Source organism: Paroedura picta, chromosome 1 (assembly GCF_049243985.1).
Source record: "Paroedura picta isolate Pp20150507F chromosome 1, Ppicta_v3.0, whole genome shotgun sequence".
NCBI lineage: Eukaryota > Metazoa > Chordata > Lepidosauria > Squamata > Gekkonidae > Paroedura > Paroedura picta.
Genome location: NC_135369.1, coordinates 131,228,804 through 131,251,230, shown reverse-complemented (window position 1 = coordinate 131,251,230; position 22,427 = coordinate 131,228,804). Strand labels below are relative to the sequence as shown.

General features: G+C 40.4%; 1 protein-coding gene across 2 annotated transcripts in view; it reads left to right on the top strand.

Moving 5' to 3' along the window:
* The window catches only part of UFL1 (UFM1 specific ligase 1), a 35,853-nt gene extending 13,682 nt beyond the window's left edge, over positions 1-22,171 (top strand). For both annotated transcript variants that reach the window (XM_077303882.1, XM_077303891.1), the window contains 14 exons: positions 844-974; positions 2,525-2,583; positions 4,509-4,655; positions 6,003-6,178; positions 7,298-7,477; positions 9,936-10,056; positions 12,577-12,699; positions 13,924-14,044; positions 14,148-14,314; positions 14,980-15,110; positions 15,734-15,814; positions 17,069-17,154; positions 19,431-19,611; positions 21,923-22,171. In XM_077303882.1, the coding sequence (XP_077159997.1) occupies positions 844-974; positions 2,525-2,583; positions 4,509-4,655; positions 6,003-6,178; positions 7,298-7,477; positions 9,936-10,056; positions 12,577-12,699; positions 13,924-14,044; positions 14,148-14,314; positions 14,980-15,110; positions 15,734-15,814; positions 17,069-17,154; positions 19,431-19,611; positions 21,923-22,138 (1,920 nt within the window). In that variant the 3' untranslated portion in view covers positions 22,139-22,171. The remainder of the gene's footprint in view (positions 1-843; positions 975-2,524; positions 2,584-4,508; positions 4,656-6,002; positions 6,179-7,297; positions 7,478-9,935; positions 10,057-12,576; positions 12,700-13,923; positions 14,045-14,147; positions 14,315-14,979; positions 15,111-15,733; positions 15,815-17,068; positions 17,155-19,430; positions 19,612-21,922) is intronic.
* The last annotated feature ends 256 nt before the right edge of the window (positions 22,172-22,427 follow it).

The following is a 22,427-nucleotide window of genomic DNA, read 5'->3' as shown; positions in this document are numbered from 1 at the left end:
CTAGAGGCCGTTCTGGTTGTGCTTATACACATAAATATATAAGAAGAGATAAGAAACGTTTATTTGTATTTATTGTGGAATTGTTTAATATAGCCCGGGATAGGTTCTGTTTTCTGTTACAATAATTTTGAACCGTCCCTTTCTTTTCGTGGTGTACTCTTATCAAGGAAATAGCATGACAGTGTACCCCTGTTTATGTGCTTGCAGCTGTTTGAATGTATCTCACAGTGGTTCTGGGCAGGAGAAATCGCTTGTTCTTTCTGCTAGGTGCTGTTTGGGCATATGCGTGACTGTTTCTGTGCATCAGCTGCAAGATGCCAAAGAGGAGGACGCTCTAGAATGGAGAAGTAATATTAGGATTGCTGCACAGCTTCTTCCATTAATTTCTCATTTCTGCCCTTCCCTCTGTATGGGGCAAGGCAAAGCCCAGTTTGCAAAAATTCTAACCCGCTCAGGCTCCCACCAGTTTTGTGCCAGAGCCACAGAATATCATAGAAGATGGAGGCTCCCTTCAGTTGCTCAGGGATGAATGGAGATTATTGCTGTGATGTCTGAACCAAGCCTTCCAGGGCACGCTTGTCAAGCTCCAGAATATCAAGCCTTGTGACCCCTAGGGGGACTCTGGGCATTTCAAAAATCTCCCTAAAGTTCCATTCCACTCAAGATCGCTCAGGAAAGGTTCTTGTACCTGTATGTGGTAGGCAGTGATAGGAATGCTTTTGTGGTTGTGTAATGTCTGACCCTTGAGGTTAAATCTCTTTATTAAATACCTGTGGCATAAACTCAAAACTCAATGCACTGTTAAATCATTTGTCCAATCAAATACTGTGATTCTGTTCTCAGGCATTCTCTGCACGTCTGGGTAAAATTATCCATGGGCAAATAGATCAGGACAACCGAGGGGTGATATTCACAGAGGCATTTGTAACTCAACATCGGGCCCGTATTCGTGGTCTCTTCAGTGCCATCACAAGGTAAGTCCAATTAATGTGTTTCTGCTTGTGGCAGTTATACCATTTCCCCTGTACGTGGAAGAGGAATAAAGAGTTGATTCTTAATATGTACATTTGTAACCGTTTTTAAGTTCTTGGGAAGATACATAAGTAGTGGGCATAGTTGCAGTAGTCTGCTGCTATGTTAAGACTTTATATAAAAAAGGCAAAACTGGATATGAACTACATTTGAATTGGATTCTGTTTTTAGCACCAAGCAATGATGACTGCATCATTCTGATGCCTGCTTTTCCAAAGCACTCATTCCCGTAATTATACAGACTAGTAGTTCCACACTTCAATTTCTCAGATTGTGGGGTGTCAGATCAATAATTGTAATGCTTCAGAGCCTTGTAATGGTACTAGTACAATGTGTGTCACAATGACAGGAAGGGGGTATGCATCAAGCAGCTCATAGGAGGCAGATTTATTATGTTCGTGTGCTTTTCTCCCCCTAACCTTCCATCTGGCGATCCAAGTACAGCCCAGCTGTTGGGACAGAGTGAAAAAGAGCCAGAATCTACAAAGCAATAAGGGCATGCATACGACTCATTCCTGCCTAATTTACATTGAAATTGCATCCCAGAGAGCATCTCACACAGAGTGAGATGGTATTATCTGTAAAGTCAGCCACAGAGGAGTTCTTTATCTGCTGCCAGCCTATTCCCTATGCATAGTGGGGCTAGGCCTGCAAAACTGTGACTGAGCTTTGAATTCAGGAAATGTTATAGAAGTGGAAGAACTTTCCCTCCATCCCCGTTCCTTTACAGTCTTCCACCCTTACTATGGTCTCCCCTGTTATGAGATAATAGTGAGTTTGCATTTGGAGAATTCCCTGTTTACAGCATTAGCCTACATCACGGATTTTGTGGGACAAGACAACTCAATTCTTGGGAATTGCAAGAGGAGGTAATACTCCTATGAATACAGTTGTTCCTACCATACTAAATTTCATATGTATGAAGATAAATTTCAGTCTGCTAATATCTCCTCGGACAGTACAGGAGGTGTCTGACAGAAATGGAGAAAGCAGAATTCACTGACTTTTCACAGCCTTTTGCTGCTCTTGAAGGACTCTGTACAAGTTCCACAGGACCGTACTATGGCCTGCAGGGCCTGTTGACATGTTAATTGGGCATCAGAAAGTATGTGCAATTATGCATTAATAGGGCAAAGTGACTTGGGACATCATGCCATCTGCAAACATATTCAGTTCATCCACTGTGAAAGCCAAATTTGCAAAGCTCCAAAGTAACACTTCCGAATGCTACGACTTGATGTAAATATTCCCAAATTTCACAGCACTGCAGATATTGAAGCTAGAAAGTTGCATTTAGACATATCAATTTAGTATTATGGATCACATATCTATTGTAATAACGTTCCACGTATAAAGTGAAGCATAGTTGGTTCTTTCACTTCGAATTATTACACTGTTCAAAAATTTGATGGTTGACTTGGATTAAATTTAAGATTGTAAATTTTCATTTAAATGTTTCCTGACTTGTGCTATCTCTCTCTTATCTCTTTAGGCCTACAGCAGTAATTAACCTAATCACTCGGCATGGCTTCCAGGAGCATTTACTTTACTGTGAGTTTTCTTCAGACCCTTTAATACTAATGTTTCATGTTTTTGAAGACAGGGCAGAATATAAATCTCAAAATAAATTAAAAAATCAATATTAGTTTCAGTAGTCTTTCTGCATAAGAGGCTCGCTAGATGAGCTGCTGATAAGAAGTAGTCTAATGTCCTTAGGCTGTCATTAGAGCATTTATCTCCTCAAACAGTAGCTGAGTAGCTCAGATGCCTTTCCAGCCTGATGTAGTATATCAAGGGTGCTTGAATACCTTTTCTTTAAAAAAATGGTTAAAATGATCAGATGAAATGCACATTGCCTGGTTAATCTCTCTTAGTTACAGGCTTCATGTAAACAGTTTTGACGGAACACGTACAGATCTCAGCAAGCAATAGTTTCCTTATCCCACTCCAACTTAAGAGCTTCCCTGACACTCTGGCAATGAAAATTCCTGGTGATGAAACAGCTACCAGGGAAGGATGAGACAAGATGCACAACACTAGTTTTGTCATCTGTTCCATTATTTGTCCATGGCAGCAGATAGTTTTATCAGCCAAGCACACACAGGGGTACAAAATTCACATCATCCAGTGGCATTAACTGCTTGGCTTCTTATTTATAGGCTTTGCTTGGTGTTAGTAGAGCCAGATTCTCTGTGGTGTTCTTAGCGTTATATGCTTGTAAGTGAAGCATATACTTTATATCGCTGACTGTTTATTTTTCATTTAAGAAAGATAATCTATTATAGTGATAGCCCTTATAGGTCCCCTGCCTCATTAACAAAACCTTTCTGAAGCCCTTAGTGTATGTCCCCTGGACCATTTCAGCAGAGCATTTCAACTTAACTCCTCCTGCTTTCTTACTGCCTTATCTTTCCTTTCCTTGAATCAAATTTTGCATATCTTCTGGGAAAACATAGCTAGAATCAGACTGTTTCTTGTTCACATCTTGAGCATATACATATTCCAGACTAGTGGATTCTTTCACGTGTTGATGGAGCATTACGGTAGCCACCCCAAGTGTAGTGTAGTGTAGCTTGCATGTTAGACAAGAAACTAGGAGATCCAAGTGGAAATCTCACTCATGGAAGATTTCTGGGTGACCTTGACTGGGTCACCTGCTCACTGTCAGGACAAAATGAACTAGGGGAGAATGATGTTCTATGTCAGTGTCTTTGGGTTCCCACTGGGGAGAAAATTAGGGAATTCATAATTAATTGTTATTTCTGGTCAGGCTTCTATGTTGATGTTTGAAATTCTTTTACTGGAACAGCAGCTCTCCCCACACCCTTGAGGCACTGAGTGGGTCGTCGTCAAGCAGATGGGGGGTGCTTTTTTATTTTGCCGCTAGGCTACAGTGAGTTTCAATGCTGGAATTTTATTGTATTGTGGGATTTTATCATTGTAACCCACCATGAGACAGCTTGCCGATAGTGGCAGGTAAGAAATCCTCTAAATAATAAATAAATAAAATTGCCTGGAATCTCCCTGCCTGTTGTCAGCTTGTGCAGTGGGTAGGAATGTGCACTTCTAATCTGGTGAGCCGGGTTTGATTCCGCTCTTCTTCTTCTTTTCTTCTTCTTCTCCTTCTCCTTCTTCTCCTCCTCCTCCTCCTCCTCCTCCTCCTCCTCCTCCTCCTCTGCCTCCTCCTCCACCACCACCACCACCACCACCCAGGAAATGTTATTATTTTTAATACATCTATATTCTGTGCTTTCAGACCACCCTGGAGTGGCATCCCGTAAGCATACGTCAAATAGTTTTCAAAGTTCAGCAACAGTAGCTTGATTTGACAGGTTAATATGTCATTGGATGGGTGGGGATTGTGCTGTGAAGAAGTGGTCCAGGAAACCTGATTTCCTACCTCTTGGGACTCGTTAAAAGACACCCCCACACACACACTTTGTTTGCAAATATGTTTAATTCACATCTCTCATCAGCTGTCCTGGAGGAGCTTGTTAATGCTGGACGTCTGAGGGGCACAGTTGTTGGTGGAAGGCAAGACAAGGCTGTGTTTGTCCCTGACATCTACGCCAGAACTCAGAGCAATTGGGTGGATTCTTTTTTCAAGCAAAATGGCTACTTAGGTAATGGCTTCCTTGTAAACATGCATTTCTGTCTGAAAGTTAGTTGTCAAGTGAGGTACGTTTCAAGATAAGCGTCCAGCTCAGTTCAGACATAATGCTGCACGGTTTCATAACCTTCTGCAAGTGTGATCATTGGAATGGATGTTTAGGATCTGTCAAACTAGGATCGGGTTTGAAGATAGGTCACTAACCACACAGTAAGTCGTAACTATGGTTTTGTGTTTGTACGAACACGAGCATTTCCTCCCTGGCACATTCTCTACATAGATAACAAACACAGTGAAGCCAATGTTTGTGCAGGCAAACTCTGATCTGACTGATCACCTGAAAGCCAATTCCTGGTTTTGCAAAGCAAGCAAAATTAGAATAATCCATGGGTTTGCATTATCCTTGGTGGCCTGCATTCCGATGGTCGCAATCTCCGCAGTAAGTTTCATTAAACCATAGTCCCAGTGTTATGTCTGAATTGAGCTCTTCCTCTAAAATGCCTGCTAGAAACATTGTGTGGCCTGTGTAATCTTAATAATAGGTGAAAAGATGAAAGGAGGCTAGAAGAAAGGAGGTACATTCCAATTGTGGTGTAGTCAATAAATGCTGTGCATTTTTTGGGGGAAAGCCCATCAGATAAAGTTTAAGGGAAACCACACCTTTAAACAGCGTAACTCTGCCATCATAGCAGTTGTACTAGAGGAAAAGGAGAAGTGTCCCTCCATCATCCTCTCAAGACAGCCCAAGGATTGTGGGAAAGTCAAATATATGTTTCTGATGCTCCTCTCTCCCACTCCCAGAATTCCTAGCAGACAGATTCAGCAGGAGAGAAGGTAGTGCAGAACATCGTGATTACACTGCCTTTGCAGCCCCCATCCCAAACATAGTATTTGGCTTAGCTAGAAAAGATCTTCCTTCCCACCCCTTTTATCCCCCTCCAGGCTTGGTAGTAGTGATCAAGGCACTAACAAGACTGGGCAATCCAGGTTTGGAAATGCAGCGTTGCCTGCAGCTCAACTGCCCGTGGCAAAGTCCTTAATGGCAGATGGGAGAAGCAGAGGGTGGGGCAAAGTTTCATCTTCCTTCTTGCTATTCTATTCATCCCATGAGGACACTAGGTAAAGCAGGGATGGAGTGTGCCAGATTCATTCTTGTCAAGTGTGGGTGGGTGGAACGGGGAGAGTACTATAAGTCTCCATTCTCAAGCAATGGCCTTTAGTCTGAGTTCCATCACACTTCATTACACACAAGAAGCAGAACTTGGCAAAATGAACAGCCATGCAGAGAGACAGGTTAGTCTCCTTTCCTTGATTTCAAAAAAAAATTCTTTAAAGTCAAGGACTTTCTGTCATTTTGTAGAATTTGATGCATTATCCAGACTTGGCATCCCAGACCCTGTGAACTACATAAAGAAAAGATACAAATCCTTACAGCTCTTGTTTCTGAAAACATGTTGTGTTGGCCAGGAAATTATGGATCAAGTGGAAGCCTCAGTGGATGAAGCCATCAGTTCTGGAACTTGGGTGGATATTGTGGTATGATCTGTTTTCCATTTCTTCCCACCATATTTGTTTTATCTATTTTCCTACAAAGTTTTTATGCAGTTATGCAGACTTATTGCTGCATGAATGTCTGGGTAAATGAGGGCCAACTAGAGCATGGAAGCTTAGTAACATTATGCCCAAAATTGTGTAGCCAGTTATACCTGTGGAAAGGTATCTTGGAGACTGGAGTTACATGCATACCTGTCCTTCCAGGCAGAGCAGTACAGGATTATAGTTCATTGTGGCCAACAATTTGAGTGGGTTAGGTCATAAACAAGGTACAATTTGCTTCAGACTCATTTTTAATATATTTAAATACAAACCTATTGATCAGTAAGAGCAGTTTGAAACAATGTATCCTTTGCATGCACCTTTACCTTTGCATGTATGTTAAATATTTTATTTGCCAACCTATTTCCTTCCCTTAAAACCTTCAGCAAAAGTTTCTCCTATCAAAAAACTTTGGGTTTTGTGACTCTTTTAAACATTCATTTGCATCTTCATACCCATTTAGACCTCTAAACACAGTAAATATTCATAGGTTATTAAATATGCTGTTCTCCATGCTTCCCCACAGCCTTTGAGCCTTCAACAAACATTGTCCATATACTGACCTGAAAACTAAGATTTGGGGTGTCAGATGAGATTCAAGAGATCTGCGATTATGATTTCTGTGGTTTTTAAAAGCTTATTGGTAGCTGGATCACTTGGATGTCTAAACCTTTCCCCTCCATTCCTGTTCAGAGATTGAAGCAGTCTAGAAAAGATGGGCTCAAGCTGTAGTATCTCCACCCCACGGATTCACACATTCCTAATAGCTTCAAGGGTCTGTTTATATTATAGAAAATGCACAGAAAGGAAGGGTTAAAATGCCCTTTTCCCTCCTTCTCCAGTGTTCAGAGTTGTCTGTGACTGCTAGTTGGCTGCTGTATAGAAACCACAGAAGATCCTAATGGCAGATCTTTTCATGTGTTGTCTCTTGGCCCTCTGAATGCTGCATTGGGTGCCAAAATGAGCACCATAGCTAGTATGTACAAGTGACTTTGTATATGAGCAAATGACTGAGTGATAATTCTAGATTTCTTTTTCCAATTTTGTGTTTAATATTAGCCCCTTCTTCCAAGTTCATTATCAGTTGAGGACGCTAGCATGTTGCTTCAGCAAGTGATGAGATCTTTCATTAATCAGCCTTCAACTTTGGTCTTCAGTGACACTGTGGTGGTCAGCGAGAGGTTTATCAAGAACTGTGCTGAGCTGTTCAATGACTTGATGCACCAGAAAGCTGAAAAGGTTTGTTCCTGATCCCCCCTTTTCTAAAAGGATTGTACAACTAATAACTCCCAGGTTCAGTGCAGCCCACCAGTCATGTATAGTAGACTGCCAAGTGCCATGGTTATGAAGTCCTGCGCAAGCAGTAAAATCAATCTATTAAGCACCTGGTGAACTGCCATGCCTTTTAAAGGGAGCTATAGTCATCTTGAAGGGTGCTTAATAGGAATTTTTCATTTTTTTTGTTCACATTATCTCTATGGAATCAGCATCAAGTTCCTTACATGTTTTGTAGTTTGCACTGATTTTTGCTCATTAAATGAGAGTTTGATCTTTTTCTTTACAAATCTTCATCATATTATGAGGGAACAGTAGGCTATTTTTCTTCATTTGCCATCAGATTGGTTTACCTTGAATGTGTCTGTCCATGATTCATTTTCTAATGAAATGCTGGACTCTGGGTTCTTTTGCTGAATTATTAAGAACCAAACAGCAAGTAGTCTTGAAAGTTTCTCTTGTTGGTTAATTCTAAGCTGTATGCCTAGTTAGCACCACAGTGAGAACAAAAACCAGTTTTGATGTGTTTTAATCTCTCTTGCTCTCTTAGGTTAAATTTATATTTGTTGCCTTTATCAAAGTTTTCCCGGAAAAGGGGGCATGGTCCTATGGATAAAACCAAAATCTTAAAATAATGTTGTTGTAGATGGGCCTGACCAATAGACTTCCTCAGGCAAAAGTCATCTGAGCATGACTTGGATCCTGATTTGGTACTCCTTTGGCATAACAGTACATCTGCCCACAAAACAACTTATTTCTTTTCTGGAGGGCAAGAGGGCAGTCTTTCCCCCTCACACACATACATGTCCTATTCTTTTTGGATCCACCAAACCAAAGGAGATTGGTTTCAGGGGGCACCCTGCAAATAGGCAAGACCAGCAACTGCCCTTACACATGCCTGCTCTGGTGTGGCTCCTACCATAAGGAGTAGCCTGCCTGATGAGATCAGGAAGGCTCCTCCTCTTCCTGGCATTTTCCTAAATTATAAAAAGCTGTGTTATTCAGAAAGGCTTTTTTATATAGAAAATAGGATTTTATTAAAAGTGAGTAAAAAGAATACAGGGAAAGAGACTGTGGACAATACTACTGAGTAGAACACGTGCTCTTATGTTGCTGTATGTATTATCCTGCTGTGTACTTAATGCACCATTTAACATGCCATGTTAACACTTATGGTTTGTTTCAGCTTTATATCAGTTTTCTGCTTGATTTCAGAGTTTTGCAGTCTTATTTTCTGCATTGCTCATTGGATGGCCCATCCTGTTTGTGTTGACTTATGCTGTGTCATTCACCTTGAGGTTCACTGAAAAAAGGGCTATAAATAACACAAATGTAAAAATAATAGCAGATAATAGTTACAGGTTTTGCAAGTTTTTTGTGATGACAGACATAGGGGAAAATGTAGGCCAATTCATTATTCTAAATGTGCAGTATAAATGGATTAGAGAAATGACATTTTGTCAGAAACATTCATTATTATAGGAGAAAGGTTGACATTAGTAATTGGCATTCATAGCAAGAATTCAAGGTCGTTCAGTTTTATCCTTTTAACAGAAATATTCTTAAATTCTTAAATAGTTCTGTAGTGTCACAGGTAGGGCAATTAGATGCTTTCAGGCAGCCTGCAGCAATGAGATTTGTGCGCTTAGTAAAATGCATTTTACAATTCTCAGAGTCAAATACTGGATTTATAATATTATTGGGAAAGATTATCAGTCACTGCGGTTTCCCTGGGTGAGCAAAACTAAGGCAGTAGCAGCATTTTCTTTCTCAGACCACCATATTCTACACCTGTCACAACCTCTAAATTTTGTGAGGGAAAAGGAGCATATGTCTGAGCCATATGGAAGGGAGGTATAGAAATCAAATAAATAAATGACTTGTATTCAGTATATCCTAAGAGCCAAATCTCTAGTATAAAAACATGAATCTAATGAGTCACAAACGGGAGGGGGGAGGAATAGTTGTGGATTATCTAGCAGAATGGATCTTGATGGTGATCTTGGCACCTGAAGATACAAAGTAAAGCTCATAGCTCAGTGTTTGACGACCTTCTTAGCATGCCAAAGATCCCAAGTTTAGCAATAGCCTACAGAGTCACCGTGAGATAACTACAACTTGATAGCACTTTACCCATATGTAACTCTGTCATCTCCAGTTAATGGCTGCCAAGCCAGAAGCATCTCTGCCTTATGTCTTCGAGAGCCACTGCAAATGAGAGTAGACAGTACTTTTCATTTTTTCAAGGTTAGTCTAAACTACTAACTACAGTACCGCCTGTGTACGAGTGGCATCTCGCTCTGTTTGTTGAAAGCCCCTTATATCCATCCTGAGCAAGAGGGACAGATGGTCTTGAAAACCTTGAAAACTTCCAGTGTGTTCTATATAGCGCATTTGAACATACTTTTGTTCTTCATTTCAGGAAATGAAAAACAATAACCCAGTTCACTTAATCACTGAAGAAGACCTGAAGCAGTCTTCCCTTATAGAAAATGCCTCAAGTAAAAAAGACAAAAAAGATGAAAGAAGGAAGAAAGCCAATGGTAGGAAAGGGGGATTGTTAACTGTATGCTAGCATTGTTAAGAGGGTTTTTAAAAAAACTGGCTGAATGCCTTCTCCCCTCCCCCACCCTCCCATATGATGGAGGGGGTCACCACATTGGCATATTAAGACCTTTCTCCACTCTTTACTGACATTTCTTTACTAAGATACTGAGATACAGGATGGGATGGGATGGGGGGAGAGAACCCAGTTCCTGCTGGTTACTAGCAGCTTTGTCTGCCGTAGAGTGGCAGTAATTTCCCAGATATTCTGCAGCTTGACTGAAATCCTTTTCATCCCAGAATATGAAAGCTCACCTGTGGATATTTGTTGCCATTTTTCATCTCTTCTGAGAGTTGTGCATGACTGGGCACAGGAGTTGGAAAATGGTGAAAGCAGGCTTAGTAAGATGTCCACATACTTCACATGGCTGTTTTGCATAACCTTGTGCTCTGTCTGCAGAGTCCTGCTGATCAATTGATAATTTTGAATGTGAGAAGTACGCTTCAGTATTTCATGTACTGAAAGTGCTCTGAGACAGACTTGGTTGGGTAGGGGTAGGCAGGCACAAAAATAGACAAAATTCCACTTGGCTGCCAAAGTCTTCTGGGAAATTATAGAAATCCCCCTGAATTACAAATACCCCAAACAGCTTTTAAAACTATTTTCTTACAATTAAGAAAATACAATTGCAATTAAACAAGATAAGTTTACACCAATGAACCAGCTACAAGGGCTTATCTTATACTCCATACGTTAGGAAATCTTCAAGCATTTAGCCAGTGCAAATGTAAAAAATGACACACAGTTTGTTTATTGATTGATAGATTGATTGATTGCATTTGTTTACCACCCTCCCCTGAGGCTCAGGGTGGTTCACATGGAATGTAGGGAACTCTACATTGAACTCTGTTTCTATGTCAGTAAACTACAATGCAATAACAACAACAACAGCAACAGAGAATAGCAGTTTAACATGGTAATAATCAAACAGGTCCATGGTTTAGATTTAGGTGCATGGATTCCTGGGAGGGAGGTTCAAGGGCCTAGTGGTGTTGCTGATTCTGGCCAACCTCAACCAGAAGAGCTCCCTTTTGCAGGCCCTGCGGAACTGTTTTAGTTCCATCAGGGCCCTGATCTCCTCCAAGAGCTCATTTCACCAGGTGGGGGCCAGGTCAGAGAAGGCTCTGCACCTGGTTGGGATCAAGCGGGCTTCTTTTGGGCCAGGGATCACTAGCCGGTTGGTGGTGGCAGAGCGCAGGTCTCTTTATGTAATGTATAGCTGTGCAGTGCTACATTACTCATTCACTTAGGATGATAGACCTGTTCACAAGCCATAGTGTTGTTCTTTTTTGTATGTCTGTGTTTTGAGTATTTCACATTACACTCAACTCACATACAGAAGAACATGTGGGTTAAGTCCCATATTTATCCAGATACTGTCCATTTATAAAGTGAACCATACATTGGCTTTTTATTATGGATATACACTTAAATATGCATTCATTATATCATCATTTGAGTCTAGTGGCGCTTTTAACACAAACACAAATTTTATTCAAGGTATAAACTTCCATGTACACTCACACTTCTTCAGATGCCACTGGACTCAAATTTTGTTCTGCTGCTTCAGACCCTCCTGAATCTGCTTCATGTCAGCTGATTGAATTGTAAGCACTGTTGAGCCTGAGGGGCTTTTTATTGGCGCTTATTGTTGCAAATAAGTATCACAGATGTTAAATTAGTATTTTCATTTAACAGGTGTTAAGTTTTAAAGGATTTGCTGTGATTAAGAAACTATTTACATCAAACATTGAGATTAGTCATGGTGTAAATCAGTCAAGGCTACTAATTTTTATGCTAAGTGATATTTATCAGAGAACTAGCAGCTGATTTTGATGTAGAGTGCCTACAGAAGAATAAATGAGAAAAGTGTTACATAAGGTGAAAAATATTTTCGTTAATGTTTTGCTCTTGCGCTATTCTGTAGAACAAAATATTGTACCAGAATCAGTTCAGACTCTGTTGTTGATGATTGAGGATTACTGGAGTCGTTTTGAATGAAAAGTACTTAATTCTATTTATAACACTTACAATGGCTATAGTTAAATGTAAGTGAAGTTCCTGTATTCAGCATCACCAAACTATGTCTTAATGTCATTGCTGCTCTACTAAAGGTGTTTCTTTGGATCTTTAAGCAGCAGTGTGCAGTCATAGATCCTGTTGTGAAGATTGCTTTCATTTGGCCTGAGTTCGATTTAAGTGATTTTGAGTTCATCAGGTTCTAATTTGTTTTACTACTGCATTTGACAATTAAGCGTTCATTATTGAATTACTGTGCTCTTTGTCCTGTTCCTACACATCAAATAGTGATAGTAATAATTATTTTTCTCTGCATCATACATCAGGCCTTCCCAGTATCTTTATTTGAGTTTACAGGGATTTCACTTTCCTGTCGTGTTTGCCTGAGAGAAAATTCCTTCGTACACTCTGTGTGCTAACCAAATAATTTTTCCACCAGAGGGCAGCGGAAGTGTGAGAGGTGGTGGTGGAGGAAATGCTAGAGAAATCAAAATTAAGAAAACCAAGAAGAAGGGAAGAAAGGATGCTGACAGTGATGAGGAGTCGCAAGCAAGTAGCACAAGTCTGTAATCTTGTTTTGACCTCAGATGCTTAAGAAAGACTAACTCAGCCTCTGCTTTTATGTTTTTGTTTTTATATAGAAAATAAGTAAATTATATAGAAAATAAGTAAATAAAAATTAGGTGTGTATGTAAAATACACATATGTACAAACACATTCTTGCAAGATATCAATCTTAAATATTAAACAGTTGGATGGGCAACATTTGGAGTACCCTTTTTTAACCTAGAGGTTAGATAAGTGTCCACCCAGATATGGTGCTGAAACTTTGCCCTCCCTTCCCAGGGAGATTCATCTATGTCCCTCTTACCATCTTCCAGCAGCAGGTGAATACTTCTGTTTGCTTGGTGTTCCTTCACTAACTCATTCTAGCCCTTCTCTCTGATGATATGTGCTTGTGCTTACATGTTTTTTTTTTAAGTAGTGTGAGGGTATATATATAAAGGTTTAAAATGGTTTTATGGTTGTTGCCTTGGGGACCCTGAATTGGGTGGAAAGGCAACATAGAAATGTTTTACTAAATATCAATAAATGTTTGTTATTTATTTATCTTCTATTGTAAAGAATAATATCTTCTTTCTGGTCACGCTATAGGCACACTATTAACAGTAAGTGGCAATATAATGAACAGTGTAAAATAATTTGGTTTCCCCCAAAGAACAGCTTTTACTGACTTTGCTTCCAAATTGATTTTACCTGATTATCAAATCAACAAGAGGCTGAAGGGATAGGGAGATCTAGAGTATTTTGTAGTTCATTTGCAGGAAACGAGAGTGGCTTAGAATAATTTTTGTATCAGTATTCAGTGTGTTCTATTTCTATCTCTGTGACATACAAGAGAACTGAAATGAAAAAGAACATGTTTCACGTTGTCTTTAAGAAGTATGGCATGATTATATTGACTTCAGTTGGGGAAGCTTTAAGCTATCATGTTCCACAATTGTCATGTTCAGTCTTAGCCAATTTGGTGTAGTGGTTAGGAGTGAGGACTTCTAATCTGGCATGCCAGGTTCGATTCTGCACTCCCCCACATGCAGCCAGCTGGGTGACCTTGGGCTCACCACAGCACTGATAAAACTGTCCTGACCGAGCAGTGATATCAGGGCTCTCCCAGCCTCACCTCAGAGGGTGTGTGTGGGGAGAGGAAAGGGAAGGCGACTGTAAGCCGTTTTGAGTCTCCTTCGGGTAGAGAAATAAGAACCAACTCTTCTTCTTCTCATTCCAGATCGGAGTAAACACTTGGAGATTCTTTTTCTATCACATGAAGAGATTGAGGATGTTCTAAGAAAACACATAAGGGACTGCCCGGAAGAGCTGATACTAGAACTTGCTGACCATCTAGTAAAGTAATTGCATTCGTTTATTTATTTTGGGGCAGCCTTCACAGATTTGGAGGAATGCTGGCATTTTCTTGTTTAACATACCTTTTTTTGTTCCCCTTATCTTCAGGCCTTTGACAAAAAGCTATCAGGAAGTACTGCATTCAGTGTTTATGTCCTCGGCTTCTAATTTGTCTGGGGCAAGCAGGAAAAAAACCATCAAGGACTTGCAGGAAGAAGTTTCCAGTTTGTACAATAATGTCCGGTTATTTGAAAAAGGAGCAAAGCATTTTACAGGTACAGTAAATAGATGTACAATCTTAGTAACTTACTCTTGATTAGAATTCTGAACAACAACATGTGGGGAAATCAGGAAGTGAAATTTAGATACCTTGGCAAACTAACACATGGGAAGCGCAATTGCAGTTTCATAATTGAAAATATGCCAGGTTTTCTTTGCATGTAAAGTGGAATGAGGAATACTCTTGGTTACCAAAGAAGCAGCAGATGAAAGTCCTGCTTTTATTCTAACTTCTTCACTTTTCTTCTTCAGAAATAGCCTTGCTGGTTTATTATATGCCAATATCTTTCTTAGTGTACCTTGGCTTCTTTTTCCCGTAATTTCTCTGACAGTATTGCACATTCATTTCCATGATTTTGTTAACTTCTTGCTTCCTGTCTACTTCTTTCTCTCCACGGGTATTTTTGAGTTAATGGCGGAGTCCTACAATTTGTGCCCCGCAAATGGAAACCAGCTTCTTTGTTTATTTATTTATTATGTTTAAAAAAAGACACTTCTAAATACAAATCTCATGTATTCTTTATAGGTCCTTCATGCTTTGGAATGAAATTTCTGTATTATGTCCATAGAAAGCTTTCTGGTAATCTGGAAAACTTATGACCTGGTACTGAAGTTAATTTGCACATGTTGTGATGTGCTGGTTTCCATTTCTGTTCTGCAGATGAGACACAAACAAACATTGCCAAACACATGCTGAAGACTGTTTGTACAGACATTACCAATCTGATCTTCAACTTCCTAGCTGCTGATGTAATGATGGCAGCAGAAGACTACACTGCCATTACCAGCGAGGTATATTAATACCATTTTCTGTCCCCTCAGTGTTTCTAAATTCCTAGCTTGTGCATTAGCAGTGTAGTTTCTTAACACACTGGCTCATAGTCTTGCCGTTCCAGACTGTTGGCCCCAAGCCTTTGTAAGGCATGTTTGCTTTTTCCAGCCATCTGCATATAGCCACAGGCAATAGCCACATGTAGGCACCATTCGAAAAACTGCTGAGTAAAATCTAAGCAAGCACTTGCCCTCCAGTGGCCTGACTTATTCTGCATGGACGTACCTGTCATTAAGTCCCCTGGCTGCAAGGTTTCTTTCTGTGGGCTTTGACCAGTGCTGAATTGAATTTTACTCAATGTGTTGAGGCTTACATGAATCCAGATATACAGTGCCAGGAGGTAAGACCAAGATTGGGGTACTTGTGCTGTGGAATGGGGAGACAAAGACATAGGAGAGAGATTCAGAGGGAAGGCAAGCTCCTTTAAGATTTGCAGGGGACTAGGGTATAGATCTGAATGCCATGATCTTTTATATAAATTTCATAGTCTCTTGTTAACTATTATTCATTTGGTGCTTTAAAATTATTTAAGTGAAATTCAAATATTTTCAGTGTTTTACATCCTTCTTCCAACTTTTGATAGATGAGAAAGAAGATTTTAAGTACACTGCATGAAGACATGAGAGGCCCTCTAACAAAGCTCCACATTTCTTTGAATGGCAAGGTAAATTCCAGCAATGAATTAGCAACATTTTAGTATCTCCACTGAATGTGTATACAAAATGCTAAAATAAAATATCAGATTTAATATCTTTTACCTAAGTTATGCTAAGAGCCTCTTGTGGCTCAGAGTGGTAAGGCAGCAGATACACAGTCTGAAAGCTCTGCCCATGAGGCTGGGAGTTCGATCCCAGCAGCCAGCTCAAGGTTGACGCAGCCTTCCATCCTTCCGAGGTCGGTAAAATGAGTACCCAGCTGGCTGGGGGGTAAAGGGTAATGACTGGGGAAGGCACTGGCAAACCACCCCGTATTGAGTCTGCCATGAAAACGCTGGAGGGCGTCACCCCAAGGGTCAGACATGACTCGGTGCTTGCACAGGGGATACCTTTACCTTTAACCTTTTTTACCTAAGTTATATGAAAGGTCTAAAAACCATCTTCAATAGCCACATTTGACAAGATATTAGCTCTTTTCTCTCTCTTTTTTGGCTGCTATAGCAAAAAGAGACATTCTGTGTGAGATGTTAGAGTCAATATCTGACAGCAAAAATATCAACTTGTCTGTAGTGGAGTCAAATTTTGAACTACAGGAAGCCCCATTTATAAGCTTGGCCCTAAGGCCTAGGCTGTCCATGCAGAGGGCATTCAAGGGGTGTAGTGCGGTAAATCCTCCACAGCTAGTAGGCCACAAATACAAAATCGTTGGTCCTTCTGTATCCTGTTATACCAGCCTAACCGGACAGCGGTTGTCATTGTTTCAAAGTGCGGACGTTTTATCTGTTTCATTAGTGATTGATTTTAATTTGTAATAGTATTTTTTTTAAACTGACTGACCAACTCCTTAGGCTAGAGCAAAGAAAGGTACAAAAAACCTTCTCCTTTCAATGAGTAATAGCCACACATTGACCTTCACAGGAAAGGAAGGCATTATTGGGGGGGGGGGTTGGTTAGCAGATAAGAATAAACACTTGATTGCTGCAATTATAAGCAATAAGTTATTTTATGTTACTCTGTCATATAATGTGTTATGTAAAATGGCTATGTGTAAACGAGTTAATATTTTTTTTTCTTCAAATATTGTTGAATGTAGTTTGTAGAATTCATTGACTTGTTTTGGATTCTTTCCTCCGTGGGCTACTGTTTATTTCTGCATGAACAAAAATATTTTGAGTGCTGGGGAAATTTCCAGGATTTGAATTGCCATGAGTGGAAAGGAGATGAAGGCCTAATGATTTTGCTTTTTTTTTCTTTTGTTGAAGAACTTAGAAGAATTTGTCTCTGCTCTTGATTCAGCTACCGAAGCTTGTGATATTATGGTGAAAAGAGGAGATAAGAAGAAAGAAAGGTACTTCTTCTGCAATTCAATTTTTGCTTTGGGGCTACCTTGATAGGAGCAACGTCTCTGCTTGCGTATTAGAGGGTTAGCCCTGATTCTGCAGCAGTCTGATAATCAATGGTGGCTGCCCTCAAAAGTGTGAGTTGTACATGTCTTCCCACCCCTTTGTTGATGAAGCATTCCCACCACACCTTCCCTCAGTGCCACCCATCCAAAGTTTACCTTCTGGACCCCAGATTCATTCATAGAACTCTTTTTACTATCAACTATTACCCTAATGATTTTCGGAGTTTCCTAGGAGCATTTGAAAGAGTCAGGATTCAAGCAGAGGTGGGAAGAACAAACTGCTGCAGTCCCATCCCTCTCTTCCATCTCAGCATAGTTCAAGGTCTCTGTGTGACGTTCATTATGCCTCTGTGAGTGCTAGCAGGAGAGAACCCACAGACTCTTTTTATGCTATGAACGAAGTAGAGTATTAGAGTTTGAGGTTTTAGCTGCCACCTTGAGGACAAAAAGAAGCTGCAGTGAATATCAACAGGGCTAGCATTATTGCTTTAAAGAAAATGGTTTTTAGCATTAGGGATGCCAGTTGCTAGGTTGGACCTGGGGACCTCCTGGGTTTACAGCTGATCTTCAGACAACAGAGCTCAGTTCCCCTGGAGAAAATGGCTGCTTTGGAAGGTGGTCTCCATGGCATTATACTCCGTTGAGGTCCCTCTCCATCCCAAATCTTAACCACTCCTGGCTCCACCTCCAAAGTCTCCAGGTATTTCCCAACCCACAGCTGGCAACCCTATTAGGTGTTAAAGTAGTCATGCTTGATGATAAAAGAGCAGCCATAACTGAGAGAGAGGGAAGGTAAGTTACCAGCCATGATCTGACCCTTCATCAGCCATATACAGTCTTAAGTGATCTATCTCTCTTTACATATACACCAATCAGCTTAGCAGGACCTTGATCTTAGGCTTGCACTCCCTGATCTAAAAATACTTGTGGAGAGCCAAAGAAGAAGAAGAAGAAGAAGAAGAAGAAGAAGAAGAAGAAGAAGAAGAAGAAGAAGAAGAGTTGGTTCTTATATGCCGCTTTTCCCTACCAGAAGGAGGCTCAAAGCGGCTTACAGTCGCCTTCCCATTCCTCTCCCCACAACAGACACCCTGTGGGGTGGGTGAGGCTGAAAGTAAAGTTAAACACTGTCAACAAGGTATGAGTCTCTCTGTTGCATGACTGTGCTAAATCCTTGTACTTACAAGTTGCTGCTTATGGGTAATATATTAGAGGCTGAGAGAATTGGATGGCTTGTTTAAACAAAAATTGCCAAAATCGTACTTCAAAAACTATGAGCAGATATTTCAGCTGGGGTTGGCACATATATCTCCTCTGGAAAATTGACAGGCTTTACTACTTTACTACTGTAGTGATTGATTGGTTGGCCAGTGCTTGAATAGTAAAAATGAGTCCAGGGTAAGTAACTGAAGAGTTAAAGCTCCATCTCTGACTAGCCAGGAAACTGCAGCAGTTTCAATGTTGCATCGCTTGGCACCAGCTGGACATCCTGAAATGCAGTGCTAGCTCTTATAACCAGATGATCCAAATCAATAGAAATCCTGACCATCATCAGTCCGGTGGCACTTTATAGACGAACAGAATTCATTCCAGCATAAAGTTCTTCAGGTCAGATCTCATCCTGCCATGGAAGTTTCCACCACAGCCAGCGTGGTATAGAGGTTAAAGAGCAGCAGACTTTAATCTGGAGAACTGGGTTTGATTCCCCCCTCCTCCACATACAGCCAGCTGGTGACCTTGGGCTAGTCACAGTTCTCTTAGAGCTATTTACCCAGAACAATTCTCTTAGAGCTCTCTCAGCCCCACATACCCCATTGGGTGTCTGTTAGTGGGAGCGGAAGGGAAAGATGTATGTAAACCACTTTGGGACTCCTTTGGGTAGTGAAAAGCAGAGTATTGAGAACAACAGCTCTTCTTCTTCTCTGTTTAATTTAGCTGTAGCAGACTCAGCTATCACCTGGACATCATGGTAGCTCAAAATCATTTAGAATAATATATTTAGAGTAATGCATTTGGTAGCAGGCATGGTTTTGGGGAGCTTAGTATCAGTAATTTTTTTTTAAAGGACAAAGTGATGCAAGTATAAGTGGCAATTATCACTGTGATACAAATGGAGGAATGTGAGCCTGAGTGAGGTCTCGTAAATGTATTTGGCATTATCCCAGCCCTGCAAGTGATGAAACTGATGAAAGCCTATTTCAAGCATATGTTCTGTTTCTTAGGCAAATCCTGTTCCAACACAGACAAGCTCTCACTGAACAGTTGAAAGTCACAGAAGATCCTGCCCTTGTTCTCCATCTGACCTCAGTCTTGCTGTTCCAGTTCTCTACTCACTGCATGCTTCATGCACCAGGAAGATGTGTACCACAGATAATTACTTTCTTAAGTACCAAGATCCCAGAGGTATTTATAGCAGAGACCAGTGTTTTGTATTGTTTTTAACTGGAATGTCCTGTAATATATCTTTCTGTTTACAAAAGATAAGGAAGTACTTGCTTTCACTTTTCAGATTAATAAAACTTTACATTTTTTCCCTTTGGTTTAATAGTTCCACACACACACACACACACACACACACACACACACACACACACACACACATGATGGAATTGGTTGGGTAATAGCAGTAAACTAATTTTGGGAGATAAGTTTGGAGAATGATCCACTGAATTTGAAAAGTGACAAGATAGGGATTTTGTAATGTGAACTATCAATGCACGTTCTGTGTGGTGTGGGCAGCAAAATGCCCCATATCAAAGGATGCAGCACCTCTTCATGCCATTTTAATGGCTTTTATCTTCAATAGATTTCAGCTTTAGTCCCTATAAGACAGGATCTGAAAATTGACCACCCTTAACTTGAAAATACGCTTTTGTCATTTCATCTCACTTAGTGAAATTCTATTTTTGTCACAAATTATACTACAAAAATATGTATCTTAGTCTTCATGCTGCAGTGCTGTCATGGTTAACAGACTGGATTATGGATTCAACCTCGAGAGACTTAGTATTCAAGAAATCTGGTTTAGAAGATGGTTTGCATGGCCTTCTATGGCCCACACACAAGATTAAGGGGAAAAAGCAGACCTAAATTATTGGGCAATGACTCTAATGAACATTTGGAAAAAATACAAACCGAGAATAACATCTAACACATCTTTGTTGAAATCTCCAATTGAGGCATACTTTGACAGAGATTTATTGATCATCTCGGAGGATGTGCATTATTTGCACATCTGTTTATTTTTATATGCTACTTTTTCAACCAATTAGGTGTTACGTTATTGTCAAATATTGTGAGCCCACTAAACCATGTAAAAGTTGATATCTTTCAGATGAAGGATTAAAATTCATGAGACAGTAAAGGATGAAATAGATATTATTCAATTTATCTGATAGCAGATAATTTTAGCAAGTCAGCTTTGTAGAACTGTGAAAGCTATCACCCTCTGAACAAGCTTGCTTGTTTCAGGAGGATACAGCTGTTTTCTTTACAAGACCTACTTCAGATTGTTTCATGGTCTGGTCCCAAACCTTTTTATCACCGGGGACCACTCAACGCTTGACAATTTTACTGAGGCCTGGTGGGGGGGTAGTTTACTCCTCTAATCTCAACCACTGCCCTAACGCTCTCTGATCGCCATGGTAATGTTTAAACATCCCTTCAAAATAAGATACAGACATGCCACAACAATGAACATAAGGAACATTTTATTTTCATGGAAATTTTAACTCATGAAAATGACAAATCAATGGGAACCCTGAGCTTGTTTCTCTGCAATGAGATAGTCCCATCTGGGAGTGATGGGAGACAATGACACCCAAAGTGTGTTGTAAAGGGCCGGGAGGGGGGGGGGAGGCGTCCTTCGCGGCCCACCTCCAATTAGTCAAAGAAGAAGAAGAGTTTGTTCTTATATGCCGCTTTTCCCTACCTGAAGGAGGCTCAAAGCGGCTTACAGTCGCCTTCCCATTCCTCTCCCCACAACAGACACCCTGTGAGGTGGGTGAGGCTGAGAGAGCCCTGATATCACTGCTGGGTCAGAATAGCTTTATCAGTGGTGTGGCGAGCCCAGCTGGTTGCATGTGGGGGAGCGCAGAATCGAACCTGGCATGCCAGATTAGAAGTCCGCACTCCTAACCACTACACCAAACTGGCTCTCCGCAGCCCACAGGTTGGGGATTGCTAGTCTACAGTGATGTGCAAGTAAAAAACAGAGGCAATAGGGGTGCCAATGCCTTCCTAATCAGGTCTACTCAGAATCTTAGTTAAGTCTTTTCAGTGGTGCTTACTCCTAGGAAAATGTTCTGAGAATTTCCCTGTAAATGACTGAATTATTTTTGAAGCCTTGATTAGCCTCTTCAAAACCACAGACTTTCCAAATCTTTATCTGCTTAAACTCATACGGTTAATATTCTTTATTCATATCTCACACACTTGTCAGTACTTTAAAATCATCTCCCTTCTGTTGGAGTAATGTGTGTGATTCCTATTTGGTCTTGCATTTGTTAACTAAATGGAGCAGATATTTGGATAAGATTGGCCTGCTGTGTGTATTATGAACTAGATCGAACTTTATTTGCTGTGCAGTATTTCTCTCTGCAGTATTTCTCTCTGCAGTATTTATTACACAGCCTTCCTGAGTAATAAAAACATGTTAACATATCTGAGCTGCTGTCTTACTAACCACTTCTTTTAATTATTTATTCTTTACCAGGATCAGCATTCTTCTCTTGTCAACTATCAGGGATTAGTAGTCAAACAGCTGATAAACCAAAATAAGAAGATTGGGCAAGGCGATGATGATTCACTGGGTACCAACCTGGAGGCGGAAGAGAGCGTGGAAGCAATCCGAAAAGAACTCCAAGCACTCACACCCTCAGTCAAAGATCTTGTTCTGCGGCCCAGAAAATCATCTGTAACTGAGGAATGATAGTCTTAATAAAACGTGTTCAGGCTTTTAAAAGAGTCAGAGTATTTTTAATGAGGAAAATTAAGATGTTCTCTTTGTTTATGATGCTTGAAATAGCCTTGACTTTTAGAAACTGCTTGCAATAACATCACGCAGCTGCTGCTGGTAAACTAGGAGTGTGTTTTAGCTGGAGAACCTCAATACAGCAGAAGTAAATACTGCACTCTTTTTCAAAATAATTTTTAAGATAGGAAGACTGAACAAATATGTATGTTTAGCTTTCCTTCCGTTAAGCATTTTCAGTTATTTC